Source organism: Paecilomyces variotii, assembly GCF_004022145.1.
Source record: "Paecilomyces variotii strain CBS 101075 chromosome Unknown C8Q69scaffold_1, whole genome shotgun sequence".
In the NCBI taxonomy this organism is placed as follows: domain Eukaryota; kingdom Fungi; phylum Ascomycota; class Eurotiomycetes; order Eurotiales; family Thermoascaceae; genus Paecilomyces; species Paecilomyces variotii.
Window position 1 is genome coordinate 3619577 of NW_021167140.1, and position 22762 is coordinate 3642338.

Consider the following 22762-nt stretch of genomic DNA (forward strand, 5'->3'; position numbering starts at 1 on the left):
GGACGACAGCGGAAAGACGGGACATCATGCTACTACTGCTGAAGGATTCATATGCTTGCCGTTTGCTGATTTTGTACGTATATATGCGAAGGCTTACAGCTCTGTGTTGCGTCGCGATGCCCCATGGGCTGATGACATTTTCCAAATCTGTGGAACCAGGAAATGTGTTCGAGGCCCGGGCTGAGAGGGGATGGAAATACCTTACGTTGGGAGGTATGTTATGTACACTGAGACTGAACTGGTGTAAGCTGTGGGATACAAGGATGAGATATAACTGACAGCTCAGCTATTCATTATTATTACTCCGTAGTTGAACTCGAGATATACTCTTGAGTAGCCATCTCGGGTCCGAGACGAGTCTAGACAGCAACAGCTCGATCTGGACACCGGCCAGCACGTGGCCCCTAGAGATGAAACTAGATAGAAATGTCTTAGTCAAAACACTACTTGTATGTTGAAAAGTTAGTAACTATTAGCAGTAGCTAACTTAATGTGAGCGAACAGGATTGGGTGATTATGTGACAGACAAATCCAAGGACGACGCATAAGCTTCCGGGAAAGGGACCGTCCAGGGTTGGTGCCCGAGATGGATTGCGGTTTTCTTTTGCTTTCAAGCTGACTGGCTGTATTGTCTTTCTGGAAAAGAAGAAGATCTCGTCAGCATTGGCGAGGGTGAAATAGATGACAGGCCGTTATCGGGCCCGCTATGCGAACGCCTTGTGGGGCATCCCAGCAGCTTAAGATCTGAAGGTAGGCTACGGGGGTCTAGAGCTGTAATTATTTTATGATTTTATGATATTTCGATTTTTTTTTTCTTGTTCTTTTTCTTTTAAGCTTGTTCTACTGCTGATAATACGGCGGAGGAAATGGTGTTGATGGGTCAGGAGAGTTACTCCAGTGTAGATATCGGCTCTAAGTACCATACTGCCTTATCTAGGTACTTATCTATGATAAGACTGGTGGAAAACTACCGCATGCATACGGACGATCATTGCATCACAGCTTGCTGTCTGTTCTTCCCACTCTTGTAGCACCAAATAGAATAATAATAGTAATAATAATAATAATACTCACAATAATAAGAACAAGAAGAAAAAAAGAAGACTAAAGAATATACGAATGACTCGACGACCACCGGCATCGGCGCAGAGATTTCGCTCGATCGCGGCTTCGGGCTTCCCCAGTTTCTCGCCAGAAATTGACTGCGGTTCGTCTTACGTCGCGATTCCGTGATTCGCTGCCACCTGTTGGGTGGAGCCATCCAGTGGCGGGGGGGCGTTTTCTCTAGTAAGAAGAACATCTCGAGCTCTCGGACTCTATTACGCTGGTCGGTTCCCTGTCATGGTGGACTCTCACTGTCATCATTTTCTGTGTCTCTGTGCGATTGAGTCGGGCTGCAGGGTCGTTAACTACGTATCCCATATTGAGATCTAATACCTTATATCCAAATCCAACGACAGCACTTGTCTGACAGGCCAGACGCAACCATGGCGGCCTACGCCCCCGATCGTACGGTGGACGACATTGAGAGCTCCCAAGGGCACAACGAGAAGGACCTCGATCCCGAATTGCCCGACTATGAGGCGCCCTATGCGGATCCTTTTGGCAACGAAGAATTCTCCGAGGTCAAGTACAAGACGATGGAGTGGTGGTACGTGGATCTATCAGTTCTCGAAGTCGTGAGATCATCTGGCTAATCCGATATGCGTCTGACAGGCAATGTGGAATCAGTATGTCCTTCCGTGCAATAATAAATAAATCAATAATTAGATCCAGCTGCAACTGACCACTCCCGTCTCTAGTCATGGTGGCAGAAACCATCTCCTTGGGTATTTTGTCGCTGCCCGCTGCAGTCGCATCGCTGGGATTGGTTCCGTACGTCAATACTCTCTCGATGTGCGAAAGCCAAACAGGAGCGTAGCAGCTAATATCAAACAGGGCGATTATCCTCATCGTTGGACTGGGTTTGCTGGCCACATATACTGGCTATGTCATCGGCCAGTTCAAGCTGCGCTACCCCCACGTCCACAGCATGGCTGATGCCGGTGAGATCATGCTAGGTCGATTTGGACGGGAGCTCTTGGGAAATGCGCAGCTGCTGTTCTTGATCTTCATCATGGGCAGCCACCTCCTGACCTTCACCGTCATGATGAACACCGTCACTGAGCATGGCACCTGCTCCATTGTCTTTGGCATTGTGGGGATGGTCGTCTCCTTCGTGTGTGCCCTGCCGCGCACCATGAAGAATGTGTCGTGGATGTCCATTGTGTGTGAGTAATCCTCGAACGGTGTCAGCTGTGTTGGATCCATTGCTGATGCGGTTTCATACAGCTTTTATCAGTATCGTCTCGGCCCTCCTGATTACGATGATTGGTATCGGCATTGAGCATCCTGGCAAGCATGTCGACGCTACCGTGAAGACGGATCTGTACAACGGCTTCCTGGCCGTGACCAATATAGTGTTTGCCTATGGTAAGTCTGGTCTGGATGACGATCTTGCCTGTTCGTAGCTGATTCCTCTGCAGCCGGTCACGTCGCTTTCTTCGGTTTCATCTCTGAGTTGAAGCGCGCAGAGGAGTACCCCAAGACTCTATACATGCTGCAGTCGATCGATACCAGCATGTACCTGATTGCAGCTATCGTCATTTACCGTTATGGCGGCAAGGATGTCGCCTCGCCGGCATTGGGATCCACTGGCCCCATCTTGCGGAAGGTGGCTTATGGAATTGCTATCCCAACCGTAAGTAATGCCGTCAAGCATCACCGCTAGGCTTGTGCTGATCTCAGACCAGATTGTCATTGCCGGAGTCATCAACGGCCATGTTGCTGCCAAGTACATCTACGTGCGTCTGTTCCGTGGTACCGACCGCATGCACAAGCGCAGTTTTGTCTCGGTGGCCTCCTGGATTGGCATCACTCTGGCCCTCTGGGTCATCGCCTGGGTTATCGCAGAGGCTATACCTGTCTTCAACAACCTTTTGAGTTTGATTACCGCGCTGTTTGCTAGTTGGTTCACTTGTGAGTATCTCCCGCTTTTCTGTCTTGAGTACCCTTAGCTGACCCGATAATAGATGGTATGAGCGGTATCTTCTGGCTCTTCCTGAACCGCGGCAAATGGTTCTCTTCTCCCCGCAAGATCGGTCTGACGATCCTTAATCTCATTATTTTCGGAATTGGTGGCTGTCTGTGCGGCCTGGGCCTCTACGTCTCTGGCAAGGCGATCCATGACAACCCCAGCAGCGCGAGTTTTTCGTGCGCGAGTAATGTATAGGCGAGTTTGATGCATTGTTGTGTTATGTGTATACAGCATTTATTCGAACTGTCAATTAGTTCATGCACTGCTTGGTGACTTCAAGTTGAGACGCCGTCATGTCGTTGTTTTATTACGGGCGGTTGCTTACTATATCCCTGGGCGAAGTGTCGTTGGCATTCTTGATGCATCTGGTGTTGGGGGTTCATACATAGACTGATTGCGTTGTGTATATTTTTGCATCTGATGAACTGGATGAATTGGTAACGGCAGTTGATAATTAATTTCCATATTTTGGCATATCCGTTTCCAGAGATCTACTCCAATGTGACGTAGACCAGCTCAGCCTTAGGTTCTGTCATGGTGTTCATCTTATCATAACTAGCAAAGCTATCTACTTCTCCAACGACTTCTCGACCTCCATGGCCTCCGCAAACCCATCCGTCAACGCTGTCACTTCCTCTGGAGAATGGGCCACGCAAGGCCGTCTGGGCGGGCCTCCGTAACCGCGATGCACCTGCAACAGCGTCTTGACGCCGACAAAGCCCGCCTTGATCCCCTCCCAGTCAGCCCTGGCGACAATAGCCTGCAACTTCTGCGCCTCGGCCACACGACCGGCCTCATACAGCTTCATCACCTCCACACACGTCCGAGGGATAACATTCGCCGTACCAGCAATAACCCCCTGACCACCAGCAATCAGCGTCTGCAGGGTAAAATCACACGACCCCCCCAGCGTCATAAACCCTTTCTTCGCACCGGCCGCAATCCGCGCCAACTTGCCCGTATTCCCACACGTAAGCTTCACCCCGATGATATTCGGATGTTCCGCCAACGCGAGAACATCATCCGAAGTCAAATCCACCCCGGCTGCCGCGCCAGGGTAATTATAAATCATAACAGGAATCGGCGACTCCGAGGCCGCAATGCGAAAATGCTCTAGCAGCGCAGCATTATTCACCAGACCCTTATAATAGCATGGCGGGAGAATAATCGCATAATCACCCCCTGCTTCAGCGGCGTCTTTGCAGAGCGTGATTGTCTCTCGGGTCGATTGAGCTCCTGTCCCGACGATGATGGGGATCGAGGATGTTGAGGGAGAGGAGTCGAGGGCACGACGGGTCGCGCGGGTTATGGCTTTGCGTTCTTCGCGGTCGAGATGGACCGCTTCGCCGTTGGAGCCTTGGACGACGAGACCGGCTATTCCCGTCGAGGCGAGGTAGGAGGCGTGTCTTTCGACGGTGGGGATGTCGACTTCTTCGCTGGTGGGGTCGAAGAAGGCGACTGTTGGGACGTAGATGCCCGGGTGGAGGGGGCGGGGGGCCATTTTTGTAGGGTTGTAGCTGTTTGAGAGAGAGAGAGAGAGAGAGAGGATAGAGTCTTGAGTAGAGTAGAGGAGTTAGTTGATGGTTTGAAGAAAGAAAGAAATGAGGAATGGGATTGTTGGAATATGATAAATAAATCAGTAAATAATAGTGACTTCGTTCGTTCTTACCTGAATCAGAATGGAATCCCAACTATATTGATTACAGAAAGAATGACCCGGACTTCGTTCCGCGACCTAGATACTTAGGCTGGGAAACAGGGAATTGCTGAAAAAGGTTTCGAGTAAGAAGAGAAAGAATCAATGCGATTTGCGTCTCTTAATATACCCCCCGCTCCCCACTATCCTATTGTCCTTGGGTAGTTACATATTACTTACTCTATGGAGTAATAAATTTATTAGCTATTAATCTCCAGGATGAATAACCCCGCTCCTGAGTCCAATTAGTCTAGTCTACTAGTTCCCTATACATAGTTAGTAGCATCGTGCAATAATTATTCATATTTCTCCGAACGGGGTTATCGTATCATGGTCCGTAGGTTAGGTAGCTAGGAAATATAGGTAAATTCCGGATAAATACCTACTTATGCAGCTGCTTGCATCGGACGAAAGCACCCCCGCATCCTAGCTTTCATTCATTCATCCCACACCTGCATCGCTGGAGTATTACTATACTTAGTAGAAGCCTGAAGGGGAACCCCCACGCTGCACGTTGCACCCACCAAGCACGGAATAAACTGCCCTATTGATATTCCGCTGCCAATTTAGCAGGGATGTATTATATTATATTATACCATGTAGATTATCTTGCGGGGAGAGAAACTATTATTATAATGGGTTAATTGATTATTATTGTAATATGCTGTGCTTGGTTTGGAGGGGGAAAGAAACCCCCACGCCGTTTAAGTATTGATGTGGCGCCGAGAGCATGGGGGTGGATACGTGCAAAGTCTGGGGTTGGAAAATGGGATGGATCATGGCACGGAAAAGGACCCGTGGTGGTCGGACTGTTGGCCGATCTGTTTTACATACTAGATACTGAATACACAGTGGATGCGAGGGTTTTATGCCAAGATCGGTTAGGAGGGGATAAGAGAATCCTGTTTAATAATGGGATGGAAGGGAAACGGAATAGTTAGAATTGGAATTTGTGATAATACAGGGCTGCGTGCTAACACTGCCGCGAAGATATACTCCCCCTAGATCGGGGCTATTAATAGGATATATAATCAAAGTGCTGAGTCGGCGACTATACCGTCAGGGCCAGCAACCTAGACAGGTATTATATAGTGCTCTATGCCAGACCATAGCACACCCACGCAAACAGGCCGACCCGTCAAGGCCTGCCAGAATCAAACAATAAACGCAAAACAAAGAGGTATCATGTCTACTAGGAAATTCCAGCTACACCTGGCTCGCCCGTCTCATCCGCCGTCGTTTGCGCTGACACGCCTGGATGGCTTCCTCCGTCAGGATGTCTGGCGGGAGTTGGAACTCCCGCTCCTCCATGTCCGGGATCGGCTGGCCAAACGCAGTCCGTGTGCGCCCTCGACGGTGATGGCCCAGGGCAGCATCACGGAGATAGCGCTTGGCGTAGAAGGATGTAAATGGCTTCTCCGGCTCAGGCAGCGGCGGCGGCGGAGGAGGAGCAGAGGGAGAGCGTGCAGCCTTGGCCCGCTTGCCTCCCGAGGCGGATCGAGCTTCTTCGAGCAGCTGGCGGGCCGCCCACGCATCAACGTCGTTGATGTCTGGAGGCTCTCCAAAGCTCTGGATGTCAGACGAGGCCGTGCCGTTGGCAAGACCTCCCTTCTCGTCGTCCGCCTCCTCGACAGAAGGTTCGTGATCTGGGAATGGGGCTGGAGTATCTTGGTCGCGTAGCTGCTGACCCTTTTCCAGCTTCCGGCGCTTCTCCTCCTCTTTCCACACGCGGAACTTGTCGATCAAGGCGGATACTTCTTTGATGAACAGAGCTCGTTTGGGCTCGTATAGCTTCTTCTCCGTGTCGGTGATTCCGCTGATCCCCATGACTCGAAGCCAGTCATGGCCCTGCAGCTCGTCCAAGAGACGGTCCAGCTGGATCTTCTCATGCTGCGCCCGTTCCCGCTCGATATTCCGCAGCTGCTTTTCTTGTCGCTCGACCCGACGGTGCGCTTTGAAGAAGTGCTCGTTTCCCAGCGGATCTACGTCGGATCCGGGCTCAGCTTTTGGCAGCGTCACCTTCTCGCAGTCATGTAGATCGAGCAGAGGATTCCCAAATGGCGATTCTGCACTGCGAGACGGCGAAGACCGAGATGGCAGCGACGAGGGTGGGGGTTCGGTTAAGTCGTCGACCAGCACGACGGTCGTATCTCCGGTTAGAAATTCTAGATGCCCGTTAGTACCAGCTCGCACCAAACATGGCAGCCATGCCGCCAGACAGTCACTCACCAGGCTTGGGTGGTTCAAGACTCAGCATCTGCTCGTAGTTCTGGAAGTACATCGCCAGCTCGCTCTTGGAGCGGGACCCGCCCGCCTGGGAGCGCAGCGATCGCTTCTCCGCGGTTGTCGCAGTTCCATCTGAGGCAGGCTGGCCTGTTTCTGCCTGGGAAGCAGCGTCAATGCCGGTAGCTCGACTGGCATCATCATCAGCATCACCCTCTGCCAACCCCACGGGGTCGTGCTTCTCCGCGTCGCCGTCCACTGCTACGGGGAGCTGTCGCAGCGAGCGGCGGGTGGCGCGCGTTACGCCGGAAGGCGGTAATACTGTCACAAACGCGGGCTGCGACGGTCGGGCTGGCGGGCGCGCAGGGGCTGTGTCAACTGGCGACGATATCGTGTTCAGAGGATCTGGCGATTCCGCTCGGTCCTGGTCCTGGTCGCGCAGCGGATATCTCGTCGTGCTCTCGCGAAAATGGCCCTCCAGCCGGGGTTTCTTGTAGGGCCGTTCGTGCTCGTCGACGTGGTCGAGTTCGATCGGCTGCTGGGACGACAGCGGAGACCGCCGTCGCGACCGGGACCTACGCGACTGCAGCGGGGGTTTCGTGCTTCCTAGCGATTCCGGACGGGTCGAGGAGGAGTGCTCGATGTATTTCTGGACGAGATTCGAGGCAGACGTGCTGTCCTCGTCGTGCGCGAGGCGACTGTGGTCTTCTCGTCGCACGGAGAAGCGCAGCGACGACCTCGATCGGACGGTCATGATGGGCTTCAGGGAGAAGACCAGCCGTCGCTCATGGTCTAGTTCGAGGCCTGGTGCCTCCCAGTGAATGCGAAGAGACAATGGGGACGATGGTGGATGTGGCGCTTTGTGTGAGTCTGTTTCGTCTTTTGTCTGTGTTTCTGCTTGTTTTTCTTCTTTTCCCCTCCTTCCTTTTTTTCCCTCGCTCGTTCTCTGGGGGGTTTCGCGATGGGCGAAAAGTGACTCGTTTCTTCCTGTTCGTTACTGTACTGTAAATAACTGCTTAATTATTACGCCGTTCCAGACTCATCCCGTTCTTGGCGCTATCCATCCCTTCGTGCCAGCCGTTTACGTCCGTAACATGGACTCGGTATATTTGGATCTATATTTTTCAAAGAATAAATAGTGAAGGAGGATTTATGGTAGTGGATGAAAATATGAATGCATGTTGTTAGAGAATACCAGTCATATCTGGTGTTGGGAGCCTACGTGCACGATGCGTTGAAGTTTATATTGCCAACTCGATGTTGAATCTCAGAAATATTGCAGTTTCAGAAAACCCTGTTCTGCATTTTATCCAGTAATTAAGCAGTTTCCAATGAAAACAAGCTTCCCAATTCCATTTTTTTTTTCGAGTCGTGAAACCCCACGCTTAACTATCGCCTGCATGGTCGAGAGATCGGAATGAACATTGCTTAACTCTATGCTTCCAGAACTACCAACCACGACTATTGTAATATATCGTGTCTCGGACAAGGAAGGATATTGTAAAGACGAAAAGACCGTCAATCATGGCTATTATTACCGCGCAGATGAAATTATGGCCGGGACTGTTTATCTACTTTGATGGATGGAAGAGCCGCGATATTCGAACTTAGGAAGGGAATCGCTGCCTCTAATGAAATATTCAGGGTCTCCAGTTCCAACGAGAGATGGCTGTCTTCTGACGTCCAATTTTGCTATCACTTTAGCATGCTGCAATGTTCTTTGTCCTTAGTTAGTTCCGCACGATGTGAGATGCCCCGTCAGCTCCGTAGTCGATGAGCGTTTGCACATGTTTTGGTGCTCGACTGACAGCTATCTGCAGTGGCGTCATATCATTTCCATCTCTGGAATCGATTTCAGAACCCGCATCTAAGAGGATTTTCACAATTTCAGAAGGTCCATCCTCTCCAGCCGCAAAGTGTAGTGGGGTTCTCTGATGTTTCTCCTCTCGAACATGAATATCGGCGCCCCGAGCAAGAAGCATTGCCACTATAGCAGGACTCTGCGACACAATAGCCGTATATAGAGGCGTACGATCTTGGTAACCCCTTAAATTGATATCGGCCCCAGAATTCAGCAGCAATTCTATCAAAGAAAGACCATCCTGATATACACCGTATTGGCAAGTGTTCAAAATAGCAATGTCTAAAGGGCCGTTCTTAACACCCTTGGTGAAATTGAGATTGGCCCCGTTTTCGATGAGAGTTCGAACTACTGCTATCTCATGTCGGCTGATAGCGAGCATTAGCGGCGTTCTATCTCTCCAACGCGGGTTTTGAATATCAACATCAGCGCCCAGAGCGAGCATATCTCGAACTCTGGCATCATAGCCCCAAAGTGCATAGAACGATAGGGCCAAGCCACCGGTGACACGGATGTCTCGTTTGCAGAGTTCATGGAGAAGGAGATTGTAAGAAAAGTGATTCACTTGGAGGAAGTTGAGGATATCCCTTGCTAATGCAAGTTTGCTTACAATAAGCACGATAATCTCTTGCGGTAATGAAAGAAGGGGCAGGTGAAGGATATATAGAGATTACCATAGAAAAGCACAAAGCTGGAAAGCACAAGGAGGATAGCATAATCAAGTAAAAGCGAACTGCGAAGGAAATTGTCTCTTAGTTAACTAGGTACCTAGGTAAGATTCCCTCCATTAGTCAGCACAATCAATCAGGCTGACTCTACACCTTCATCATGGACAGCGGAGACCGGACATGAAGCAGTGGTCAAGACGGTATCTGCCAGAGATGATGTTGTCCTTATTTCCGAATATGAACGCGGTCAGCTCTATCTCATACAACAGTGGATGGCAGTGGTGAGGTGCTACAAGAGAGGTCGAACCTTGGCTCAGAATCCGGGTAGCGACAACAACTCTAACAGGGTTTTCTATTGTTGGCATAAAACATATGAGTAAATACCTCCTCTTAATCCATTGAAACTTTTGATATTCTATCGACGCCGCACTGTTTTATCATGGCAGCATATATAACCCACCCATTAACCCCAAGGAGCTATAGCAGTCTCTCAGCAGGTGTCGTGTATGCAATCAAAGATTCAGTTCCTGAATCTTGTCAATATGAGAGTAATTATACCTTGAGAGCTTTGCGGGAAACTCACCAAGGCATTCCAAACTAAACCACCGAAAGTACAAGAACTTGTTCCCAGGTTTCTGAAACCGACGCTTTCGTAAAACCGGACCAGACGATCATAAGTGATGAGTACAACACTGTCTGCAGATTCGTTGGACCCTCGAAGAAAATGGATATACTCCTTCATGAGGGCTCTTCCGATTCCTTTGCCCTGGTACTCTGACCTGATTGCTAGCGAATGGACACCGATCTTACGACCATTCGGGTCATTTCCAATCACCTGTCCATCAACCATAACAACATCTTTGCCACCACTCCAGTTTTGGGGAAGTTCCATTGACCCATCAGTTATTCCGTGGGAGACTCGGTTCGCAATCACATGTCCGATTAGAGTAGGCGTTCCTTCATCCTCAGGCGTCTCAACAAACAACCCTAAGCAAATCTCTGGGCAAACTGTGAGGCGGTAGACAAACTATTGGTGGTAAGTCAATATATGTGTTGTCATAGTCAATGCAGAACAGTGTGAGGTTATGTCAAACCTTCTCCTTGGAGCATCGTTCTTGCGGCGGGAATACGCTCTCGACCTCAACGCAGCTCTCCACATCAGATACGGATAGAGGTCGAGTAAAGGCTCTCAAGCCGGCGAGTTCATCGAATTGTACCATTGACATTGTTGATATAGACAAGGAAATATGCCTGAAAATGGTGACTATTTTTGGCAATGTAAATCGAAGACTTCCAAGTCTTCGAGATAAGGCGAGGCTTCAATGGTTATATACTCTTTCTGAAAGGGACAGGTAGATCTTGTCGAGGACGTAGAAATGCTGACTCATGGAAAGGAAGCGGTTTCATTCGGTCCCGCTTAAAATATGGCCTATTGTCACCACCCAGTATGGTTCTATATAAATGTTGACATTGTATGACTCAGAACTGGTATTTTGGCTACAACCGCGGGGACGTCTTATAATTCCGACACCTAGCTGACGCCGGCCCAAATTAGTTTTCTACTAAAAAACTTAAATTCCTTAGGTAATCCCCTATTATTTTGAGAATTTAATGCGAGCACGTCTGCCCTATTATTTAACTGTTTTGTTAAAATATAAAGCTTTTCAAATATTCAAATCCTATATTAAAATAACTCTTATTTTAACTCCTATTTATCTCTTTAGCTCCTCTAAATCTAGCTAAATAGGAGACGCCCTCTTAGTGGATTTTTGCTAGGAATCTATTAATAGCTTCTATTTCTCTGGTTGTAATTCTGCTTTAAACTGCTTAACCCCTTTATAATAAATAAGGCTAATAATAAGATCTAGAGCTTTAATCTATCTCTTAATAAGCTAATTATATAGCTCTACTAGTAGATTAATAATATTTATTTTTAAATTATAATAAATATTTTAAAGCTTATTTAAAATTTTATAAATTTTTAACTTTTAGTATAATAGTATATTAATTTCTTTATCTACTTACTTATTTATATAGTCTCTTATTATTTTTTTATATAGTTTAAATCTAGATTTCTCCTATTTATTATATTAGCAGTCTTAATATTTATTTATTAAGATATTGCTAAAAAGCTAGTAATGCTATAAGATATAGTAGTATAGTAATTGCTATTTTTTATAGAATAAGTAATTATATATAATATTATTATTAAGTAGAGAGATTATAATCTTATTAAGATCTAAATCTCTATTATTATTATCTTTAGTAATAAGCTTTCTTTAAATAAGCTTTTAAACTAAATATAGAAAGTAATAAATTATTAGTATATTCTAAAAGTTATTAATAAATTTAGTATAGAAATTATAGATAGCTTAATCTGCTTATTAAAGCTATTAATCTTGCTTCTTTAAAATATAAAGCCTAAGACTATAGAGATTTTATCTGCTTATATTTTTTTTATATTGTATTTTAAACTTTAATACTAGCTCTTTATAGTATTTATAGTATAAATCTATAGGAGTAGGTTAAAATATTAATAAGTATATATAGCTTATTAAGCTAATCTTAATCTCTATTTATAATTAATATAATTATAATCTTACCTGTTTATATAAGCTCTAATAGCTTAATTAATTAAGTTATTATAACTAGCTCTAGTATAGTATATATATTATTATAGTATAAGGGATAAAGAAGTTATTCTTCTATTAGCTATATAAAGAAGTAACTATATAGCTAATTATTACCTGAGGCTTCTATATCTCGCATTTTTATACCCTACTAAGGTAATAAGCAGGCGATGCTAAGATAGTATTATATGCCTATATTTATATTAATATACTCTCTTTAAAAAAAATATTATTATCCTTAATAATAGAGTATAGAAATATATATATAGATATAATATAAGATATAGTTAGATATTTCTATAGTTTATCTCCTCTTGCGCCTAGTTTATAGGTTTAAAATTAATATTATTTATAGAATTACCCGCGCTTCTATAGTTTAGCTAATAGTCCGAGATATTAATTATACTTCTAGATAAATTCTTAAGTATTAGCTAAATCCTTAAAATAATATTATATATTATAATAAGTATTATATTTCTTCTAGTAAATTAAATACTTAATAATAGTTTTACCTTAAACTTACTAAATATAATAGTTAAATAATATCTTAATCTTATAATAACTAATACTAGTATTCTCTATATTAATATATAGCAGCGGAATATTATTAAAGGATATAAAATATTTAAAGGAATTATTTATATAGTATAGCTCTAGATAAGTAATAAAAAAATATTATAATATTTTTAATAAGCTAGAATATCTAGCTAGTATATAAGATATTTAATCTTATGCTTAATTATAAGTAGTCCTATATATTATATTAATAACTTCCTATTAAGAATAGCTATATTAAAGATATTATATCTATAATATAACTTTAGTAAGACCTTATTATTAGGGGTAAAATAAATTAGCTAATAATTCTTATTATATATACTTAGCGTCTATAATAATTAAATAGAATACTTTACATATATTAAATTATAAAGTAAAGTCTTAGATTTCCTTATTATAGAGATTTATAGTATTACTTAATTTAGTACTATATATTAAATTATATAGGAATTTTATTATAATAAATAATAGGCTAAAATTTAATACTAGTTATATTAATAGCAGTATCTTAAGCTAAGCTATAATATCTTCTAGAATAATTAAGTAATATTATAGGGTAATCTTAGCTATTTAATTAATTTATTCTAACTATCTATTAGTCTATAGGTAATATACTATTAAATAAAGTAATTTAGTATTAAGATATTTAAATAGGCCTTTCTATAGCTCTAATAGAAACTTTAAATTATAATTTAATAAGATTACTAATAAAATGCCCTAATTATTAATCTAGAGTTATTTAAATAATATTAATGCCTAGTCTTTAACTGTCTATATATTTTACCTTAATATAAATATAACTTATTTTATAAATTTACAGGTAATAGTTAAGATTTAATTATATAGCCCTATATTTAGTAATCTTATAATAAAATCTATAATAATTATATAAAAAGAGATATTTAGTATAAAAATAAGCTAATAGCTGCTATAAGATATATAATAATATATTTAATTTATTTAGTATAAATAGTAATGCTTAATATATACTTTAACTTATTTTATAAGTCTATAGATTATAAAGTTATAAATATTAGTAACTATTTAATAATACCTAGAGTATTCTATATTATTATAAGTTATTGTAAAAATATTCTTAAGGACTAACTATAATATATAAAGATATTATATATTATTAGCATTAACTATATAAAGGAGTTTATTACAAATTATAAAAAGAAAATATATAGAGTTTATATTATCTTATAGCATAATAAAGATCTTAGATTAATAAGGATTAGTTTTATAGCTATTCTCTAATTAGGTCTTAAACTTCTCTAATAACTTAATAAGAGTTATATTATATTATAGCTTATTCTTAGTATTATTAGTATAAATAGTCTTAAGAAATATAATAGCTAAATAGTATCTAATATCTTTTAATATAGAGATATTTAGCTTAATAGAGAATAATTTAAGATATAATAGCGCGTCTGCAATAATATTATTATATTTTAGCTTATATATAAATATAAGGTTAAATCTCTATATATATTATAATGCTAAGATAAGGTATAAGTTAGTCTAATCTGTAAATATTAATTAAAGAGATATTTATTTAGTAATTATAATTATAGTATTATAATTTATAAAAATAATTAATAGTATTTAATAGGTTTTAATAATATAGTATATCTTATATAGTATTTATATTAAATATACTATCTCTATTTTTATTAGCTAATATCTCTTTTTAGCTATATTAAGCTGCCTTAAGAAAAATATAATTAGCTAAATTTTTAATTAATTAGATATAGCTTTAAAAGGTTTATAAACTATAGAAAGATAATAATTATTTAGTTAAGCCTTAATATTACTATAGAGGTAATATAGCATAATACTAAAGCTAGAGATACTAGTATTAATATTAAAATAGAGCTAGCGCTTTAGGTTATAATATATAAGAAAGAATAAATTATTAAAGTGCTTTTAAATAATATTATAAATATTTATCTTAGCTTATAAAAATATAGTTAAGATTATATTTTTTATAAAACTCTACTATACTTTACCTTTTATAAGAGCTCTGCTAAAAAGCACTATCTTCTAATCTTAAAATAGCTGTATAATCCTAGTATACTAAGGAATATACTGCTTAAACTATCTTATTAAGCTAAGGTATAATTCTAAGGCTTAAGCTATATAAAGAAATAGAATATTAATTATAGCCTTTATCTTTTTACTAATAATACTTATTTTTAATAAGTTAATATAGCAATCTAATAATTATATAGAGAAAAATCCTATAAAGAACTTCTTAAGGTTAAGCCTAATATTTAGTTCCTGCATTTTCTTAAAGATCTTATAGAGATATATATAATAATTATTAATTATATTAAAGGCGATTATAATATTATTAATATATATTCTTATAAATTTATAAAAAATATATAGATAGTAATTTATCTAGCGCTAAATATATACTAGTATATTATAAAAGCCTATAATAGTAATATTAAAAATCTCCTATTCTCTATAAGATATAATTAAAAGATAGTTCTTATAGTTATATTAGATATATTATTAATATTAAAAAGATACTATATTAAATATTAAAATAAAGTATTTTCTTACTATAAATATAATAATCTCCTTTTATAATAGAAGAGAGTAAGTATTAAGTTTAATAATATAATTTAGCCTATAGATATCTATAACTACTTTGCCTTTATAGATTATTATTTTATTATACTTAATATTACGCTAGATAATAAATACAGGATATTTACTTAGTATATAATTAATAGTATATTCTATCTTACTCTAGTAATATAGCTTATTAAAGGTTTAATTAATAATTTTATAGTTCTTAAGGCTAAAAGAGTAAATCTTAATATACTTAAAGATACTTAATTCTTAATCTTCCTTTAATAAGATTATTATTTATTAATTTAGGGAAATATTAATAAATCTATAGTCTAACTAGATATTATAAGCTCTAATTATTTTCTTAAGCTTATTAATAATATCTAGAGGCCTATAAATAGTAATACTAATATTAAATTTCTTTTTAAAGCTTAGATTATTACCTTAAATAGCTAATTCTTTAGCTTTATTAGGGGATAATAGCGCTAACTATACTAGCAGTACTATAATTAAGTTAATATAAAATATATTAGTCTTCTTATATTTACTAATTAGACTTAAGTATATCTTCTATAAAATAGCCTATTCCTTATTTATAATATTAATCGCTTAAATAAAGGTAAAGTTAGCATTTATTAAATAGGCATATAGACTTACTTCTTAATAGTTAGGCTTAAAGAAATAATTATAATCTTTTATAAGATATCCTTTAAAATATATTAGAATATATATAAAACTATTTAATAATATTATTATTCTATATATAGAATAAACTAATTATAATAAACTATAATTTAGCTTTATAGTAATTTTTAGCAGGATATAAATATTCTTAATAATAGTATAGGCTAAAATAATAAGATATATTAATATATTATAATAACTTATTATATTAACTTTAAGTAAAAGGTTTACTTTAAGATAATTAACTAAATAGGCTTTAATTTTAAGCTTAAGCATTATTAGTTTAAAATAATAAGTAGCTAGATAATTTAAGATAAATTAAACATAAACTAATAAGTTATATACTATAGATCTTATCTTATTAATCTTTATTTTAAATATATAATAGATTTTCGCTTACAGTATAACTTACTTAAAGAATATCTCATTAATTATTATTATAGAGTAATCTAAATTTAAGCAAATTAGCTTTACCTTAATACTACTAGCAATATATGCTTTTATTATAATATAATAGTATCCGCAAAAAGTATATTTAGGAGAAGCTTATTTAACTAGGGATTTAGTAATAATAAGTTATAATATAGTTATAATTATGCGCATAGTAATAGGTAATATAATATTATATAATATAATATTAAATAATATAATATTAAAGGCTTTAATAATAAGAGAATGTAATATTAATTTTTAATAATAATTAGTATTATATAGATAATTATAGAGCTTATTATTTAACTAGAAGACTACTTAATATAGCTAGTATTTAAATATAAAGCAATTTATAGTATAATATAGTTAATATAGGTATTATAGTTATCTTTACTATAGTCTATATACTAAGAATTATTATATTTATCTTAGTAACTATTTTAATAGTAATAGTTATTATATTCTTTAGAAAAATTAATTAGATCTAGGGTTTAATTAAGAGGTACTATATTATATACTTCTAAGCTAAGTATATTATAACCTTATTAACTATAGTTCCTATCTATAGTATTTATAGCTTAACTTATTTTAATACTTAAATAGGCTGTAGCTTAAAGCTATACTAAAAGATAAAGACCTTAATTATTATTTCTATACCGGTTTAGCGCTTAATATTACTAGTTCTAGTTACTATATTATAGGAACTAGCGTAATTATATTAGGGGTTAGCCTAGATTTTAAGTCTAATATTATTATATTTATATATTAAATTAGTTTTATTAATAGAGTATTATATTCGCATAGTTAGGATAATTATAGCCTTAATTTCTAGTCTGCATAAACTATTATAGGGCTCTATCTCTAGTCTAATTAGTATTATTAGCATTACTTTAATTTTACCTTAAAAATTTTAAGAAGAGAGAATAATAAGAAAAGGTTTAAGTATTATTATAATTATATTACTAATAATAATATTAATTCTTATCTACTTACTTATACTATATTATATAGGCTTCTTTAACTATTTTAATAAATTTAAATACTATAGTATTCTCTTATAATACTTATATATTATGCTTAAAAAATAAGGAAAATCTGTTTTATATAGCTAATAATTAACTATATATTTCCTTTATTCCTATAGTATACAATAAATATAATACTTATTAAATAAACCCTTAGAGAATTCAGCTAGCTATAATATCTTATATAGTATAATATAAAGACTTAAGCTATTTTATAGTAGTTATAGTATTAACCTTAAAATATTTTATAAACTATAAGATCTAACCTTCTTTAACAGGACGTATACGTAGTATTTTATAGTTATATTTAGAGAGCTTAACTATATATTATTATAGGGCTAAGCTATACAGGAATATTTAAATATAGCTTTATATAATAGATTCTCCTTTTATTATAGCTAAATTATAGATTTAATTAGTAAAAATATAAATATCCCTATAATAAATATAGCTTCCTACTATTATAATAGGACCTGTTTTAATATAGTCTTTATTACTTAAATTAGGGTAGAAATATCTTAGCTCTACCTGCTTTTATAGCGCACTATTAATTATAGCGCTTATTAGTATCTCTAGAGTAAATCTAGCATTTAAATTTACTAAAAGATTATAGCTAAGAGTTTAGTTTTAAACTAGTTATTATTATTAATCTTGCTGTTATTAATATTATTGCTAGAGTAGTTATAGTAAACCGAAAAAACCGAACCGAACCGAACCGAACCGAACTGAACCGCCCATGGTTCGGTTTGGTTCGCTTCCTAGTAAACCGCGGTGCGAGTCTACCAGAACCGAACCGAACCGGTGGTTTTTGGTTTAAACCATTTGAACCGTAATTTTGACCTCGTATTTAAATTACACTATGTAATTTATCGATACTTATATCGGAGGTATAAAATTACTATAGTATTTAGTATATATAATAAAAATATATTAGAAATCGGTAAATTACGGTATTGTAATTTTCGCTTATTTATCCTAATATAGCTAGAGCATAGTTATATAACCGGATCTAACTTAGGTTAGTAACTAATTATGCCGATCCGGTTTTTTTGGTTTTAAACCGAACCACCAGTATACGGTTCGGTTCAGGTACGGTTTATCTGCCCCGAACCGAAAACCGCTACGGGCGGTTTAACCCCCCCCTGAACCGAACCGAACCGCCTATATAACCACTCTAATTATTGCTATTAATATTAGTATTACTACTATTAATAGCTAGATTAGCTATTATTTTAAGCTATATTATTTTATACTATATTATTCTAACTTATAAGGTATTCTATTATTTAGTAATTTTAGTCTAATATAGCCCTTATATTTTCTACTATTTACTAATTTAATTCTATTATTTACTAGAATATCTCTATTAATATAATATTAGAGTTAGTAGCTAGTAGTACTAGAGGTATAGCCGGGTTAGTAATATTTACTATACTATTAATATTCGCTGCTAACTATATTAAGGCTTTACCTAAATAATATAGCAGTAAATCTAGGAAAAAACGCAATAAATTAAATAATAAGACCCTTTAATATCTAGCTCCTTAGCTCTAAAAAATAGAATTTTAAAGTCTAAGAACTAGATCGAGTAAGGCTAATTAAGGAGGTATTATAACTAGAATTTATAATCTAAGTTACTCTTATTAGTATTTATCTTATAATAGAGTTATAGAGGTATTATAAAAATATATAGAATATAGTCTACTTAGTAGCTATATAAGTTCTAATATAAAATTAATTAAGTCTATTATAATAAACTGCTATTTTTAGAAAGTAAAATATTCTATTAATATTATTATAAATTTAAAGAAGTCTTTAATAGCGCTATAAAGAATAAATTAATCTATTACTTATAATGCAAGAAATATAAATTATTTTATTTAAGAAAGTAATACCTATAACTTAATTTAGAATACCTTAATATAAGCTAATAAAATATACTTTAAGAAGTTATATCCCGGGTAATAAAATAAGATAAAATTAATAAGATTAATAATCTTATAGTTAAGCTAATCCCTAAATTAAGAAGTTACTATTTTTAAAAAGCTACTAGACTATATATAAGCTCTAATATCTCTCTAAATAGTATAAAGAGATATTAGCTTTAATCTATTTCTTCTAAAGGCTAGTTTATTATAGAGGCTTAATCTTAACTTCTCTAGGTAAAATATTTAATAAAAGAGACTAAAGCTAATTTATAATAATACTAGAGATAAAAATAATAAAACTAATAATATAATATAGGATTTTAATAATAAAAATAGGGCTTTAGATATAAATATTCTTAGCTAACCTATAGTATCTCTAGGCGTAAAATATATAAAGAAATAGCTTAATATAAATATTTTAATAAGAGATATTAAATTAAAGCTAATAGAGGCAGAACTAAATAATATTAAGATAAATCTTAATAAAAAGAATAAATAATATAAAGATTTCTAATAATAATAGATAACTTTATATATAATAGAAAAAAGACTATAGATAATCTATTAGCATTAAAAGCTAGTTTAAGATAATAATTAAATAGTATAGCAGATTACTATAATAGTTTTTAAGATATTCTTAATAATAGTTAGGCCCTAGATAACCTTAATATGCTACTAAATTATTACAGTATAGGGGATAAAGAAGTTATTCTTCTATTAGCTATATAAGGAAGTAACTATATAGCTAATCGTTGCCTGAGGCTTCTATGCCTTATATCTTTATACCCTACTAAGGTAGCAGGCAGGCGATGCTAAGGTAGTATCGTACGCCTATATCTATATTATATATAGGGCAGTTTATAAATGCTAAAAGATAGCTTTATATTTTTACTTGCCTAGAGAGATAAATAAGTTAATTAGAGTAATTAAAGCAGTTAAGATAGCTAAGTAGGCGAGGTAATTAAGATAGCTACTTAGGTAAATAAGCGGATATAAGATAATTAGATAATGCCTATTATATAACTTTAAAAATTAAAATACTTATTAAATTATTTTATTAAGATTTACTCTAAATATACTATATATAATAAATAATTTATTTTTTGCTTACTATTCTGCAGGCTTTTAAAGGCCTTTTTAACTATAGATTATTTACCTGCGGAATTATCTATTAATATATAATAAAGAAGCCAGCGCTAAGAATACTATCTCTTAACCTAATAAAGGCTTACAGCAAGGATATTATTATCCTGCTTATTATAGACTATAAATATAGTTAAGATTTAGGATAAATACTTATTATAAACTATTAAAGTTATTAAATATTATTAAAGAATATTAGTTTTATAGATAGAATTTATAATTATTAAATAGCTATAGTAAATTAAGTAAGTAAGTAATTTCTCTTAAATAAATATAAGGATATAAGAATATTTACTATCTTTATAGACTATATTTAATAACTATATACGCTAGTTCTTTTTAAGCAATAGATTATAAAAATAATTTATTTAGATTTCTTATAGATTAATAGCTCTATTAAATTTTAAATTAAGATATTACCTAAGATAAGATTAACCTATATTATAAATATTTTAAATAAATAGAATAGCTTTACTAATACTAATAATAGCTTTATAATTTCTATTTTAAGTATTAAGTAAGTTATTCTTTACTTTCTTAGGCCTATATCTTTTTTCTACCTCTATAATAATAAGAGCTTATATAATATTAATAACTTTATATTTTAAAGCTTTATAATTATAGTTATAAGTATTATTAATAAGCTTAATTATTATAGTTTTCTTATTATTTATAACTTTTATTTTAAAGAGATAGCTTATTTATTTCAGTATTATTTACTAATATTAGTGTTAATTAAAAGTAATACTAAGAATATAGTCCTTTTTCTACTAAAGGCAATATAAATAATAATATATTATTAGGTTTTAGAGTTTAGCACGCTTTTAATTAAGGATAACTATATTATTAATATAAAAAAGTATAGATTTAAATTTAGCAGATAATATTATAATCGGCTAATTATATTTTAGACTAAAGAGGTTTAAATAAAAGATATTAAAATATGCTAGCAGTAGTAAGAGACTTAATTTTATAAGGGTATCCCCGCTTAGGGGATTAACTAGAGTATTTAATTTTATAGTAATTGCTATATTACTATAATAGGTTAAAATATACTGAACTGAAAAGCTTTAAATCAATCTAGAAAGGAAGGGGGAATAATTAAGATGTGGGAAATAAGGAGACAGATGTATTTGCGTTGAATTCTCAAAATAATAGGGGATTACCTAAGGAATTTGAGTTTTTTAGTAGAAAACTAATTTGGGCCGGCGTTAGCTAGGTGTCGGAATTATAAGACGTCCCCAACCGCGTGGGTTGTCCCGAAGTTGTAACGCTTACAACGAAAGACCTTCCGCGGAAATTTACCTGCTATAACGGTCAATAGCCCCGCTATGTTAAATGGTATAAATTTATTCCAGGTGTGTACATTTGATTTATCTAATAGATTTTCAAAGTAGTCCCTCAACGGGCCTCTAAAGACTATTTAGTTAATTAGTAGGTCCCGGGGCTCTTGATGAGTCAATAACTAGATCCCAGGACGCTTGGGAGATCAAGTCTCGAAGTCCTTCCTGAGGAAGTTCGTAACATCTAGCTAGATCTTAGGAGGGTCTGTCAGGATCTAAGCCCCAGCGCATCTTAACCTCCTTAGTATATCAGTACCACTATGCTATAGAGTTACTATCTGCTGGCTAACGACACCGCAAAGGACAACCCTCCGCTGTAAAGATGGACTTTTCAAGTATTGGCGGCCTATTTACAACTCTGATATTTGGAGTTTTCGCCTACGCTCTTCATTCATAGTAGGGTCAACGATCCCCTTGATCTCCCCAGCCACGGTGCCAGCCAAGACGCCAACGCCGACGCCAATAATCCATCCATCACTTGCTTCTCGAAGGAACACGCTATTCCCTTCACTCTGCGACGCAGGATTTATAAGGAGCATATCGATATGCCTCTGGACGGTTTCCTTATCACACGGGTAAAGCTGTATGACATCGCCGCGACTATCGCCACAACCAATTTCTCGGGCCAAGGCTATTTTGGTAACCTCCTTAGCTATGACAATAATTATGATCTTTGTATCTAGATCTAATGTAATCTTCTATAGACTGGCATCGAAACATTTTCTGCACTAAAAATCACAGGCAATCCGGGACCACTGACTAGAAAATGTATGCCAAAAACCAAAAAATAGCGCCAGGACTGTACCTATTGCACGGCACATGTTCGATATGCCAATCCCCACCCGATCGGATACTGCACCATAGATCATAAATACACAAATATCACATATTGTAGAATAAAGGGACCCT

At 36.0% G+C, this 22762-nt stretch overlaps 5 protein-coding genes across 5 annotated transcripts; 1 reads left to right on the forward strand and 4 right to left on the reverse strand.

Moving 5' to 3' along the window:
* Window positions 1-1134: 1134 nt before the first annotated feature.
* On the forward strand, window positions 1135-3524 carry C8Q69DRAFT_453474 (amino acid transporter). Its single transcript, XM_028629626.1, has 8 exons — window positions 1135-1651; window positions 1717-1730; window positions 1803-1875; window positions 1939-2270; window positions 2332-2472; window positions 2526-2740; window positions 2793-3018; window positions 3072-3524. Exons 1-8 carry the CDS (start codon window positions 1488-1490, stop codon window positions 3269-3271), a joined length of 1365 nt encoding a protein of 454 aa, XP_028489688.1. The 5' UTR covers window positions 1135-1487; the 3' UTR covers window positions 3272-3524.
* On the reverse strand, window positions 3525-4944 carry C8Q69DRAFT_453476 (hypothetical protein). Its single transcript, XM_028629627.1, has one exon. The coding sequence runs from the start codon at window positions 4575-4577 to the stop codon at window positions 3645-3647; it is 933 nt and encodes a 310-aa protein (XP_028489689.1). The 5' UTR covers window positions 4578-4944; the 3' UTR covers window positions 3525-3644.
* Window positions 4945-5845: 901 nt separating this feature from the next.
* Window positions 5846-8237, reverse strand: C8Q69DRAFT_46241 (something about silencing, SAS, complex subunit 4-domain-containing protein). The gene is made up of 2 exons (XM_028630312.1): window positions 7002-8237; window positions 5846-6937 (listed from the first exon to the last, which is right to left on the reverse strand). The coding sequence occupies exons 1-2, from the start codon at window positions 7747-7749 to the stop codon at window positions 5979-5981; spliced, it is 1707 nt and encodes a 568-aa protein (XP_028489690.1). The 5' UTR covers window positions 7750-8237; the 3' UTR covers window positions 5846-5978.
* A 1593-nt stretch (window positions 8238-9830) lies between these two features.
* C8Q69DRAFT_453483 (acyl-CoA N-acyltransferase) lies at window positions 9831-11143 on the reverse strand. Its single transcript, XM_028629628.1, has 2 exons — window positions 10619-11143; window positions 9831-10551 (listed from the first exon to the last, which is right to left on the reverse strand). Exons 1-2 carry the CDS (start codon window positions 10748-10750, stop codon window positions 10045-10047), a joined length of 639 nt encoding a protein of 212 aa, XP_028489691.1. The 5' UTR covers window positions 10751-11143; the 3' UTR covers window positions 9831-10044.
* A 10826-nt stretch (window positions 11144-21969) lies between these two features.
* C8Q69DRAFT_512832 (hypothetical protein) lies at window positions 21970-22674 on the reverse strand (the record flags this gene model as incomplete). Its single annotated transcript, XM_028633300.1, has 2 exons — window positions 21970-22505; window positions 22659-22674. 2 exons carry the CDS (start codon window positions 22672-22674, stop codon window positions 22204-22206), a joined length of 318 nt encoding a protein of 105 aa, XP_028489692.1. The 3' UTR covers window positions 21970-22203.
* Between the last annotated feature and the right edge of the window lie 88 nt (window positions 22675-22762).